Genomic DNA, 14,070 nt, shown 5'->3' with positions numbered 1-14,070 from the left:
TACTTGGCATGTCCAGCAATCACATAACAGAGACATGATCATGTGGAGACACTGGCCATTTTCTGCTTAAATTAGGGGTGGCTGCGAGGAAGGGGAGACTGGAAAAGTTCTGCTAAAGGGAGCACCTCTTACTGTGACACCTTTACTGCCTTCACAAAGAGCTGTCTTTGATTTTTTGTTTTGCAGCATTTCTTTTTGAGCCCTCTCACCTTTTCCTGTTTACCGCAGCCCTTCACTTTGTCTCAAAACCTTCTCTGTAACTGGCAGCTGCCCATCCAGCACCCACTATCACCAAATCTCATCCCTTCCCACCAGCAGTAGAATAAACCTTCTGAGAACTCGTGAGCCTTAGAGAGGACGAGGACAGAAGAAGAAGGGAGCAGTGCCGCCTGAGAGCCTGAAGGCTTCTTGCTGCCCGAGGTAGAGCCCATACTCTTTTTAACCTGCTGCTCTTGAAAGGAATGGGTGATCTTTGATAACCAGGGGAAGGGGCCTGCGTTGGTTGTGCCTCTCTTGATGCTCTCCATAAAGCTGCTGTCGGGGCTTTATTTCTTTGGCCAACTAATAGAGAGAGGGGACAAAGTGGGAAGTGTTGTTCCTTGATTGGGAACATACAAAGGTGTTGGCCATGGGAAGGCCATGGGAAGTCTGAGGTGGAGCAACTCCAGGCTCTGTTCAGCCCAGCAGAATCACTTGTGAATGTTGCCTAAGTCAGGTGTATTCTTTCTATCTATCTATCTGTCTGTCTATCTATCTGTCTATCTATCTATCTATCTATCTATCTGCATATCAGAAGTATCTTATCTACGTATCTTTATATGACTGCATATGTATATACCCTCAACTCGATATTTCATTATATATTGATAGTTTCTGAGTTTGAGTTGCTGAACCTATGGTCTGCTCTCAATGTGTCCCTGACAGGTAGCAAAGAAGCACGAAACATTGACGGACTGTTCACAGCCACAGCATGTCAGGGTTGCACACGAGATGAAAAAAATTAGCAGTAAATGTTTTCTCAAAATGCCATAAAAAGTCATTATCTAATGACTCAGTATCACAATATATGTGTGTGAAAACCAACCTGAAGTTAATAACACAAGTTCCCTACCAGAAAGCTGAATACGGGAAAGAATTATACTGCCAAGGCAGATTGCAGCCCTGCTTTCTCTCATTACTTGGTCATTCCTGAGCAATGAGCTGTGCAGGGTTGAGGGATGTATTTGTAAGAAGCTTCTCCATGCAGCACGTACTGATTGGCTTTGGCTGATAGCGGCCTGGTGCCCCAAGGCAGCTGGGGCAGGTCGGAGAGGTACTGGCAGCGCTGTGCCTGGGGCACAGGGAGAGTTCCGACTGCAATCCCCATTGTGCCACAAGTGTGGGTGCTCCCACTTCCCTGCACCACCTGCACTGCATTTAATGAATTAATTGCTGTCATTTGCATTATTACTGCTGCGCTGTGATAATGATTATTACATGCGATGCTTCTCTCTGTCAGTCTGTTTCAAGCTCTTTGGTAGGATCAACCGGCATGGTATCACAGTATAGATGAAAGGCACAACTAACATGTAAATATCCTAGCAGGGACAAGCCAAAGTCATCTACTGTCTTTTGAAAGAACCTTACTTCTTAAAATGTGAACACTTCACTCAGCCAACCAGATCCCTTTTTATGGTGGTCATGAAGTGGCATCTGAAAAAAAACAAAACAAAAAAGGGTGGCTTAAAGTGCCGACTCACTTTTGGGAAGAACCTCAAACTTTCGAAAAGCTGCATTCACTTCAATTCTTCAGAAGTGACAAAGTGAGGAAGCTCTCCCCACCAAATTGTGCTGGTGTTCCCTAAACCTGAAAACTGAGACTTGGCAAAAGAAGACAGAGCAGCAAACCTCTGTGCTCTAACAGCAGGCACAGCCAGCCCACCTTGGTGGCAGCCTGGCTGCAGCAACCCTGGGCTCAACACTGCATGTTGTTGCCTGTTTCTTACAGGTGATCCTGAACCTATCAGTGGCAAACTAGCCTACGGGCTGTTACCTGGCCCTGAGCAGCTCAGTTAGGAATATGAACATGCTGCTGGGTGATGTCTCCTTCCGTTGACCAACTTTTATAAGGTTCTTCATACTATGGGCAAAATATTTCCTCACCCCAGGGGGTACAAGAAAATCCTAACCTTTAGATTAGGAGTACATTTTGCAGTCCCTCTCTGCCCAGAGGCTGACTCACGGAATCTATATGGCACAGAAGAAGAAGCCAACAGGGAGAACCATACCCAGACCCTTTACCTCTCGTTCTTTCCTTCACAGGAGTCCAAGATGAATCCCACAGACCAGTTCCTAAGCACAACAGAATATGGCTATGGATATGATGAAAACACTGCTCCTTGCAACGAAGGAAATGGCTTTCCCAGGTTTAAGTCTCTCCTCCTGCCGATCCTTTACTGCCTCGTGTTTGTCTTCTGCCTTCTGGGAAACTCCTTAGTCCTCTGGATCCTCCTGACCAGAAAGAGGCTGATGACGATGACTGATATCTGCCTGCTGAACCTTGCAGCCTCTGATCTCCTCTTCATTGTGCCTCTCCCTTTCCAAGCATACTATGCTTCAGATCAGTGGGTTTTTGGCAATGCAATGTGCAAGATAATGGCTGGCATTTATTACACGGGCTTTTACAGCAGTATTTTCTTTATAACTCTGATGAGCATTGACAGGTACATAGCAATTGTCCATGCTGTCTATGCCATGAAAATACGGACGGCCTCTTGTGGCACAATGATCAGCTTAGTCCTGTGGCTGGTGGCTGGCTTGGCTTCTGTACCCAACGTTGCATTCAACCAGCAGCTGGAAATTGAGCAGTCTGTGCAGTGTGTCCCCATTTATCCCCCTGGCAACAGTATCTGGAAGGTTACAACTCAGTCTGCTTCCAACATCTTGGGTCTCTTGATTCCCTTCAGCATCCTCATCCACTGCTATGCCCAGATCCTAAGAAACCTGAGAAAATGCAAAAATCAGAACAAAATCAAAGCAATCAAGATGATTTTCATCATTGTCATCGTTTTCTTCCTCTTCTGGACCCCCTTCAACATTGTGCTTTTCTTAGACTCCCTGCAGAGCCTGCTTATCATTGACAACTGCCAGGCCAGCAGGCACATTGCTTTGGCCCTGCAGCTCACAGAAACCATTTCCTTCATCCACTGCTGCCTCAACCCTGTGATCTATGCCTTTGCTGGGGTGACATTCAAGGCCCACCTGAAAGGGCTGCTCCAACCCTGTGCCCGTGTCCTTTGGAGCCCCACCAGAGGCTCTGGGGTCACTCAGTCATCTTTAGTGCCCAGCCAGATCTCTGGCTGCACTGACAGTGCTGGAGTGCTCTGAGCACACCCAGTTGCAGTCCTCAGAGCAAGCAGCTGCCCTGAGCCCCACAGGCTGCCTTGTGTGCTCAGTGTCCTCATGGGATGACCCTGTATATCCTTTCAGGATGCGCTGTGAAATGCTACATGGTGAGCAGCAGAATGAATTTTCAAAGAGCATCAGTGTAAAGGAGCAACCCTACACACTGGTCATGGGGTGATTTTTAATTAGGTTTTAGAGCTCTTGCAATATATTTCAGCAAACAGATTGCTTATTGTCCAGCTTGTTTTTTCCCCTAGTGAAAGCATGGCTTTTGCCTTGCCCCCAGCTGTATTCTGCCTTGTGAAAGCTGTTTCCTCCACAAGTTCCTGCTTCCCTGGGACAGGGGTGGTACACTCTTAGAGGTGAGCGACAAGTACAGGATGGCTCCATGCTGCAAAGAAGAACCGGTGGCAGTCCTCCCTCTGCCTCATCTCTCAGATAAAGAGGCCTTAAGCTTGGGGCTTGCCATGTTACTTTGGTACGTTGCTGCCCACAGCATGTTCTGGTGGCCATGTCTTTGAAGGCAGCAAAGCAACACTGCCATGTGCCCCTATACCACCCACACAAATAGGTATATTCTTGAATATAACCCCACCAAAGCAGCCTGGCCATATGTCACCTCTCCAATCCCTTGCCCACAAGGTTTGCGGTTCAATGTAAATATCACAGAATGTCACATAGCATATAGGCCCCATCCCTTTTTCTCATATGTTATTTTCTGCCTCTTTATACATGTTTTATTTGAATAAATATATTAATTGCATCTTTGTGTGCCTCAGCTACTGAAAGGTTTCCTAATGACTCATAAACTTAGATGAAGTCCAAGAAAGGATGCTGTTACTGATATCAAACATGTATCCCACAAAATACACCTGATGGAATTCAGGGCTGCCCTGGAAGTTTTCAGTGAGGTCAGTCTCATCTCCAGTTCCCTGCTGCGCAAAATTTGCTTTCAAAATCCCATTAAAGAAGTACAATTAACATTTGCAGATCTTACTCCTCAGCGGGTAAGAAATGCACTGCATCTTCACTGTGCCATTTACTTCCTCACCACCTGATACTTCAGACAAAAATGGGAGGTTTTGGTGTGTTATTTTTTTATACATTTCTTTGGTATTTTGAGGAAAAGGGAAGAAGGATATTTATTTCTGGACAGTTCTCACACAGTGACCCCTTCCCAACCAGCTGCCATAATCTCTGATGGCACTAACGCTGCCTGTCAGAGCCAGCTCTCCTGGCTGCAGGGAAGGATACCTATGGTGCTGATCAAATCAGGGCTGTGGTCCCATCCACACTGCATACAACTTATAGCCCGAAGAAGCTGCCTTCGTGGATACAAAGTGGGATTGTCCTGCACTTCCTAGGCATCTAGATTTCAAAGTAATGATCATTTCATTCACAGCAGGTTTGAGGCCAACACAAAGCAAAGACTGCTTTTAGCTAGTGATGGTATTCAAAGACCCTCTGGTTTTATACTGTGAGATTGGATCCTATTTGCAGTCTTGTTATTCACAAGAACTGATGAACACTAACAGGTAATGTTAATAAATTCTTATTTTTCAGTACGTGCTCATCTACCTTGCTGAATTTCAAATCATGTAAAGACGAGACAGACAAAAGCACTGCAGTTGTTCAGATGCCCATTTTTGGACTGCAGTGTCATTCAAAGTGTATACGCACCAGCTGTGCCCCAGACCTGCACACTTACTTCCATCACCATCATGAAATTCTGTGAGTGTGAACTTAAAATGTGCCAAAGAGCCTTGCATCACCAATACAGCAATGCTTTCTGCAGTAGGCTAGGGCTCTCTCTAGGCTGCAAGACAAGAGACAAACTCTTTGGTGTTATTAGTTTTCTTTTTTGCTAGCTCATGCTGAAATCAGATGGGGAGAAGGGTAATAGCAGAATTTAGCCCAAGTGAGATGTGAAGGCTTAAGCAAAGAAGACTAAAAACAGGTTTTGCTGGACTTACTTCAGACTTACTGCAGAGCTTCTTCATCCTCTTCATCCTTGTCCTTGACCTCCTCCTCTTTCTCTGCTGCATATGAAGCACAAGTATTTAAAAAACCAAAAGGGGAGACCCAAAGCCCCATCCTGTCCTTAAGCTGACCTTGGTACTGTTGATCCCTCACAGAACGCAACCACAGGTCCTTAGGATACTTTTCCCTTCAGAAGGCTCATTCACTGTCTAGTGTGGCTGCAAAAAGGAATAAAAGAAGGAGCTACCTTGGGATAACAGAATGGAGAGACACGTACCTAGTATCAGGTCACATACTCCAAGATGCTTCGTGTCTCTTCTCTGAACAAGAAAATGCATTCTGGGTGCCATAATTCCACTGGATTTTATGCTACTCTTACATGGGCAGATGCCAAGAAACGGTCAGAAGTTTTGCATTCTATCCTCTGAAACAGTTCTGGGTAACAGCACTGTCAGATCAAAACCAAGGTGTAGTTGTACCCTAGCACAGTACCATTAAGGGGCTGGTACTGCCATTTCCGCTGTTACACATATGTTTTAAGTAGAAACTTGTCAACAGAAATATGCCCTCTTTTGCAGGCATAATATTCTCTTGGAACAAGGCAGGTAGTAGAGGCAGAATTTCCTCACTTTCAAGGGTTATGTCACTGAGTAAAACTGGTACAAGAATTTTGCAATCGACTCAGAACCACATTGCTGGAATCAACCTGTTTTCATGTGCTGAGATGTCAGCAGCAGCAAACACCACTGCAAAAAGCACCGAGGTATGTTCAGATTTGATGTTACTTGGATTCCCTGTAGCCATGTGGCAACGTGAATATATATCCCAATCTTGTTCTGTTAAATTAATTGAAAGCTAACCATTATTTTGGAAAGATGGAATAAAGTAATTACTGCTGCCCCTAGAACAGCAGTCCTAATCAGATGCTTCACAACAAAAGCATTTACCCTTTTCACAAGGATGGAGCTGTCGCACCTGCAGATTGCCAGCAGAAGTGCCAAGTATCACTTTTGGCGTTTGGTAGCGTTACCTAGCTGTTTCTAAAACATGTAAGTAGCTCTTTGAACTTTCTACCTCTTGATTTTTATGTAAGGTTTCACAATCCTCCACTTTCCTGTCTCATATTCTCTGACATTTTGTAGTGCGATCCCCTCCACACTTGGGCAGGAAAGCCTGACCTTATTCTAGCCCAAGAGCATTTGGCAGCGTGCAGCAAAACATCCAAATGTTTTGGTGCTCAGAGATAATCACACATTAAAAATGAACTACAGTATAACAGAACTGTACAAAGCAGCGCAAAGGAGAACCCAGCCTGCTCAGCAGCTGAAAGCTATGGTCACAGGACATGGGAAGAAGCCCCTGAGCCTGTGTGTGGGATGGGTATCCAGGACAAAATGAGATAGTGGCATCAACTGCACAGAACTCAGCACAGGGTCTCTAAAAATAGCATAAAAAACCAAGTTTTTAACCTGAGCACTTGCATTTTGAGGGGGAAAAAAAAACACCTTCAAATCTGTTTTCTCAGGCTCACAGAAGGAACAGCATCGAGCCCAAAGGGCAATCTTTAATCTCACTGCCTTTCTTGCTGTTGAGTAAGGTGTGCTCCAAGTGTCTTAAAGACAAGCAAACACCTGCATGCTCATTTCTAGACCTGATGCTGCACCTCTAGAGCCATCCTACTTCCAAGCTCCCTGTGGCTTGCAGCATGCTAGCTGCTGCCTCTACTTCCCTCCTGCCTCCCTCTTTGTGCTGCTTTACAAGCTGAGGCACTGCAATGCCGGCCTGTTTCAATATCTCACCCGCTTGTTCCCCATTCTCTGTTAGTGCCCTTATCATTTCAAAAGTCCAAGGTAAAAGATAGCACTATATGGTGAAAAACCAACCCACTCATCTCCGAGCAGGAGGTGGGAACACGAAGTTCTGACTTGGCACACAATTCTAGGAGCCGTTCAGCAACTTTCCTACTCAGAAACTTCAGCCCGTTAGGGCTCACCTGGCCCCCTTTTCATTTCTCCAGGGCACTTCCCTCAGCACAGCCTTCCCACTCCTAAAGTGTGCTTCCTTTCACAAGTCTCCAGCACCTTGATTTCTCTTCTGCTGTAAACATATCAAAGATAAACCTTGCCCCTCTCCCCAGCCCTGCCCCACAGCTGACCTTCATTTCTCCGTACCTCCCTGCAGGCTGCAGGTTCTTTGGAGTAGGGGCTGGTGAGTGAAAAGGGAAGAAGGAGAGGCACGGTTGAGCTCCTCTATCTTCCTGGGATAGAGGAGTGCTTCTGAGGGACTTCTGTAGGCTTGTAATTGAAGACTGCGCTCTTGGACTGTCTTCTGCAGTCCTGTAACCCACTCAGAGATAGGCTATTGCTCTTGCCAGTACCAGCCAAAGCCCTTGTGCTGGCTGGACTTGCCAGGCTGACTTCACCTGAACTTGTCTTGATCTGCCTGAAGCTTTAGGTTGCTTACTTTAGTTGCAAGAGCGGGTATTCTGAGCAGATAGTTTTGCTTACTGTTGTGAAGCACAACCACAGCTTTTATATAGACAGTAGTTACAAGTAGTTGGACATTGGCCGTAGGATTTAGAAAGGCAATGGAAGAGTAGGCGTTACTCTTAGAAGAGGGGTAGAAGCTAGGAAGTGGGTATAATTTCAACTGCTAGTATCATTATTATTGTTATGATTGACATCATTAAATGCTTGGATATACGTCTAAGGTGTTCCCCTTTCTGAAGTCCTTAACAGAAGGGTGAGCACTGCATTTGCACCACAGACAAGATAAAGTCCATCACCTTGATAGACAGGCTGGGTCATGGCAGTGCAAAGTTAAGAGAGATGATAGCACCCTGGGGACACCCAAGTTGAACATGAGTGGCCAAATATGCCTTACTGTGTTTTCACAGGTCTGTGTATGATGGCCAGTTCAAAGCCAGGTTCTGTCACGTTTGAGATCCATTCCTGAATTCAGTGATGGACTTGATACTCATTGGAATTTGTATAACGTATTTCAACCCTTGATGCCAGTGTTAAAATGATAAGTTAACCCAGGGGCAAGATAGAAAACTTTCAGTGGTTTACCGTTTTCTGCCTAGATGACCTCATAACACCACTACATTTTTAAGCTTGCCTGACTTCAGCTTTCATTGAGAGCCTGAAAATCTAAGAGGTCTGCTGAAACTCTGGTGACCCACAGATAACCTTCTGCCTTCTCTCTCTATGTCATGAGTTCCTTCTCTTGAGTTGGAGGGATGTGTCTTTCTCTCATGCACCCAACCATGCTCCAGTGATTACTGGTCAGTACATCTCCCATCCAAACAGCTCATCCTCTTCTCTTGCTTCTCAGGCTATGATTATCAGGCTAACATCTAAATTGTTTTCACTTGTCACAGCACTCTGGCAATAACTTTTCCCAGTTGTAAGCTGACATCCAGCGCCTCTGGCCCTAAGTTTTCTAGTCTTTTTTCCAAGTCAGAGAAAACATTAGGAGGTAACTCAGGATAAACTTCCAATTTCAGTGAATAAACACATTTTTAGGGGGTTTGGGCCTATCTAACAGTCTCTTCAATGAAGTCCCTCTTCAATGAAGGGAGAGCACTGCATAGTAGTAGGAAGTGTTGGTGGTGATCACTGCGTAGGTATTGCACATTTAATGCATTTAATACATGAACAAGGAGATAAAACATGATTCCTCATTGGTGTGAAAAACTGTAGCAGACAGTAAATTATTTACAGATACAGGAAAGATGGGAAGGGACTTTTTAGAAGGGCACGTAGTGATGGAACGAGGGGAAGTGGTTTTAAACTGAAAGAGGGTAGATCTAGATTAGATATTAGGAAGCAATTCTTTACTGTGAGGGTGGTGAGACACTGGAACAGCTTCCTCCCTGGAAGCATTCAAGGCCAGGCTGGATGGAGCTTTAAGCAACCTGGTCTAGAGGGAGGTGTCTCTGCCGATAGCAGGGGGTTGGAACAAGGTGATCTTAAAGGTGTTTTCCAACACAAACCATTCTATGAATCTGTGATATATGATAGTCATACTGAAAATAGATTATGACTTTAAGTCTCACAAGATGGAACACATAAGACATGCACCAGAGAAACATGCCAGGGATGGTTTGGTTTTGAGATTCCAGGTGAATCCAAGTGCAGTACAAGAAGCACAAACTTTCTGCTAAGATTCTCTTAAGCTTTACTTAGGATAGGCATATTTTAGTACAACTTAGGCAGAAAAAAACACCTTTCCTTTCAATTCTGTTGCTCAGATGCCTGTTCAGTTGAAGTTTTATCATTTATTTGTGGCTTGCATTTGTCTTAGCATTTACACAATCTCTTTCAAGAGGGACTACAAACTGGTATGCTTGCACTGCATAGAACAATTGCAGCGTAACTCGAGCTTTTACCAATTCAGGTGGACTTGCCTTCATATCATACTTATATCATACTTATACAAATCATCCTGTAAGCCAGCTGTTCTACTCCTTCTACAAGAAGGTAATAGAGTAAGAGAGAGAAGGCGATAAAATCTACTACAGTGTAGGGCAGAAGTTACTACAGTGATCCACAGCTGGTGAGGACAAAGAACAGCACAGTCTGTGGTACTGTGGTATGGTTAGTTTGCCTTGGACTGTGAGAAAGGAGGTTTTGCTGATTTGTGTTTTCTTGTATTTTATCTACAGAAACTAAGAAAATGGGATCTCCACCCTATAAATAAAATCTGCCGGGAAATGATTAGGATCAGATTCAGTATGTCTGTTAATCAGTGTAACATGGCTACTAGACTGGCTTTGGGCTGCTGAACTCCTCATGAGGTATTTTCTCACGAGGAAAGCAGGCTCCTCTAGTCAGGTGCACAGCACTATGAAGCCAGCCTCTGGGTAGACTGAAAACTTTTCTGGGGCTGGATTTGTCTTCGGGATTCAGTTTCATTGAGGAGCCCTGCAAAGCAAAATCATGGGTGACTTACATTTCAGAGATGCTTGGTCTGGTGAGAAATACCACCAGAGTCTGCAAGCCTGTCGCAGGGCGAGCACAAGATCCACCACAGGATTTAGGCATGTGGGCATGAATTTATCATATCTACTCTTGATGTCTATTCCTAGCACATAAATTAACCGTCTTCCCTTTCCACTTGACTCAGCTTTTCACAGGTGGCCTCTGAGGTTTCATTCCTTACATTCACAGAATAATAGAATGGCTTGGGTTGGGAGGGAGTTGCCAGCTCTTCTCATCTCCTTTGTCTCTAAGGACAGCTTCCCAGGGGATCTCATCCAGTAATTCCATAAACAGCCTGAAGTTCTCCCTTCTGATGATGTTCAGGGTTCTGACTGCTTTTTCTCAAGCTCATCTTAAGATCACAAAATCTGCCAAGGCATGGTCACTACAGCCCGGAATGCCTGCAGTTTTCACCTCTGTAATGATCTCCTCTGGTTGTTTTGTCTAATACATGGACTAGGAAGTTATCCTCAGCACACCCCAGGAGTGCTTGCAGCCCACCATTTTGCTTTCCTAGCAGGCATCTGGGTGGTTGACATTTCCCATCTAGATGAGAGCCTGTGAGTGTGACGCCTCTTGTAGCTGAAGCAAGAAGGCTTCATTCAGAGGCTCCCCATGATCAGGTGGCATGCAATAGAACCCAATCACAGGATGTTCCTTTTTGGTCTGTTCCCTCATTTTCACCCACAAGTTCTCATTCTGATCATTGTGTTTCAGGCTTCATGGTGAAGACCAAGAACTGGAAGTATAGGGGTACAGCTACAACAAATAGTAACCATTCCCCTGCATAACACTTCTCTTTGGAAGAAAAACAAGTTTCCTATTATTAATGGATGGATGCTTGAGATGCTTTCAGGACCCCATGAAATACCCCAGAGCTTTGTGGAAGTATGATGACTCCTGAGCGGATGACGGTGCAACTTTCATATGCCATCAGTAGCAACCATGTTTTGCTTTCATGCATTTCCTTAGCTCTTCTAAAGCGGTGTCCCTTTTGAACATCTGCACAGCTATGATGCCACAGAAAAAGAAGAGTATGGCCTTCACAGCCTCACTTCTGTTGCATGATGTGGAGCACATACAGTTTTCATGGCCGTAAGTAGGGTGCATGTTTCATAGTGACTCAGTAAATCTCTTCTTGCATCTGTTGTGGTTCATCACCAGAATTGGCCTTTATCTCTGCAGCACAGGTCCCTTTCTCTTCTGCAGAGGATGTAGGCAGCATTGTCAGGCTTATCTGCTAAAAAAACCATCTGCTCAACCCAAAGAACAGTAAATCTAAAATATTTCCCCTGATCTCTTTTCCAAAACAAAAAATGATTTCTTGTCACCAAAAGCCTTTAAGATTTCATTCAACTTATTGGAAACATTTGATTGGACTATCTAGCTCAATTTTATCAATGCAAAAGTCAGCTGTCTGGTCTGAATTCTGTCTAGGCTCCTTCTATCACTAAGGAGAGACTTCTCCATGTGGTGATCCATTCTAGCCTAAGGGGGAATAGCTAAAGACAAAGGCATATACTCTGTGAATACCCACCATTACTGACTACAGAGGGAGCCCTTAGACTAACCGGTTGACTACCAGCCACAGATGGGAGAGCCTGCTCTCTGCAGTTTGAAGAAGTATGGAATGAAACCAAGGAAAGTAGAACCAAGCAAAGGGGAGGTGGCTATCATCTCTATTTTCCTTTTCTGGAAGTAGCTCAGTGTTTATGCCACTTACCTAAAAGCAGAAAGAACTGCATAAAAAAGGGAGCTTGTCACTTGGATCAAGGCAAAGAACAACATTGGGTCACTCCAAGGGCGATTATGAGCTGTGGCTGCTCTAATGTTTTTATCAGTTGGTCGTCTCAAGAGAAGATGCAGTAACTTTGTATATGTGCATCTGCAAATAATGCAGCAAAGGTTTGGAGCGCAGCACTGTGCACAACAAGGGCAGTGTAGGGTTTTCATTACCAATGTAATGCTGACAAATACTGCACTGAAAAACTGAAACAGTTACCTACAGAAAACCTTGCAGTTTCCTCTTGTACTCCTCCCAGCGCTCAGCCAAAGCTGCCACTAACCCATCCCTGAAAGTTTGAGGAGAGTCAGTAGAATGCCTGCTGAGGGCTGCTGCAGATGAGGACACTCAAGGCCTTGTATTTGGTTAACATGGCAAGGTTTGGGCAGCTGGGGGTCCGCAAGGGTGATCTCTGTGAACAGAGCCAAGCAGTTTCCCCATGTCAGATCATAGCCAGTTCTAGCTCCTCTGGAAGAGAACTGCCACTACTGGAGCTAAGCCATGAGTGACTCTGGTTGTGCCTGTAAGAGCAAGTGAAAAAAGGGAAAACTGCTTCACTACAGCAACTGGGAAAGAGAAGTGAGAAAATGTGGAGAAAAACAGTCCTGTAGGCACCAAGGTCAGTGCAGAAGGAGGGCAAGAGTTGCTCCAGGCACAGAATATTAGTTCCTTGCAGCCCAGGAGAGGCCCATGGAAGTGCAGGCTGTCTCCCTGCAGCCCATGGGCACCAAGCGGAACAGATCTTTATGTGTAGCCATGGAGAAGCCGTGGTGCGGCAGTGGATGAGGTCTGGAGTTGGTACAGCCCAGGGATAGCCCTTGCAGGAGCAGACTCCAGGCCAGAGTTGCATCCCGTGAAGAGGAGCTCACAGGAAAGAGGGCTGGGGGAGCTGCTGCCTGTGGGAACCTGTGATTGAGTAATTAAGTCTTAAAGGCTGGGCCCTGTAATATGGAGACATGCTAACTTGGAAAGCTGCAGTCTGTTGGGAACCAAAGTGGGAGCAGTTCAGGAAAGATGGCATCCCATGGTGGGTGCCCCATGCTGGACAAGAAGCAGACAGTGACCATGAAATCTTCGCTATGGTTTGTGAGGCAAACAGCTGAGGTCCCATTACTTCTACTTGGTCTTCTTTGTAATTTTACTAATATTTTTGCCAGCTCTGAACCATTTCCAGCTCTCTCAGTGTGGAAACAAACTGAGTCTGATTTTCAGAGGTTGGAGCAGTGGGACAGCTTGAAAACACTGTCTACTTGTTTTCAGTCTGAGCACTCAGACTGGAAGCATGAAGAATTACAACTTTCAAAACAGCGTATGCAAAACTGTGCTTTCATTCTCAAAGTGAGTCATGAGTCAACCAATCCCCACCGCAAGAATCCGTCAGGCCCATTATAACAAGCTCAAGACCCATGCTAACCTCACAGATTATGAAGCCAGCACTTCTTCTGTGATCTTTCTCAGCAATCTGTGTAAGAGAGAAGATGAAGACAGGAATTTATCCATTCCTGAGATACAGCATCTTTTAGTAATTCTGTCAATATATGAACGCTTGAAGTTTGCACACATTTCCTTTGCCCAAGGGAGTTTAGAAAGTACTGTCTACATAGGGGGTTCTTTTTACAACCTTTTTCTTCTCTTGCCTGGGAGGTGTTCAACCCGCAAGTGCTGCATTTGTTAGGTTTCCAGAACATCTGCCATCCCTTATGTGCTAGTTTCAGTTGCAGCTGTTTTTTAGTTTTGCAAACTGACAGAGCAAGCAAAAAGAAGGTTCCAGAAAGCCTCTGAAAAACACAGAAGGAAATGTCACTGTCTCAAGACAAGGAGAGAAGAGGTCAAAGATTTCCCTGGGTGTTCATATACCCATTATCCATTATACTCACCCATAGGCCCTGGACAATGAGCTTCAAAGAAGCCCCACTCTCAAGAGCTAAGACAACGCCC

At 45.0% G+C, this 14,070-nt stretch overlaps 1 protein-coding gene across 1 annotated transcript; it reads left to right on the top strand.

The window, feature by feature from the left end:
- The first annotated feature begins 361 nt into the window (after window positions 1-361).
- Window positions 362-3,366, top strand: LOC140248777 (C-C chemokine receptor type 8-like). Its single transcript, XM_072329804.1, has 2 exons — window positions 362-420; window positions 2,302-3,366. Exon 2 carries the CDS (start codon window positions 2,311-2,313, stop codon window positions 3,364-3,366), a length of 1,056 nt encoding a protein of 351 aa, XP_072185905.1. The 5' UTR covers window positions 362-420; window positions 2,302-2,310.
- Window positions 3,367-14,070: the final 10,704 nt, after the last annotated feature.

The sequence above is a fragment of the Excalfactoria chinensis genome, chromosome 2 (assembly GCF_039878825.1).
Source record: "Excalfactoria chinensis isolate bCotChi1 chromosome 2, bCotChi1.hap2, whole genome shotgun sequence".
In the NCBI taxonomy this organism is placed as follows: Eukaryota; Metazoa; Chordata; class Aves; order Galliformes; family Phasianidae; genus Excalfactoria; species Excalfactoria chinensis.
Note: the sequence above shows the minus strand (reverse complement) of the source record. Positions and strands in the feature narration are given on the sequence as shown.

Coding starts and splice junctions, on each gene's coding strand:
- LOC140248777 (XM_072329804.1), top strand. CDS start 2,311: ATGAATCCCACAGACCAGTTCCTAAGCACAACAGAATATGGCTATGGA.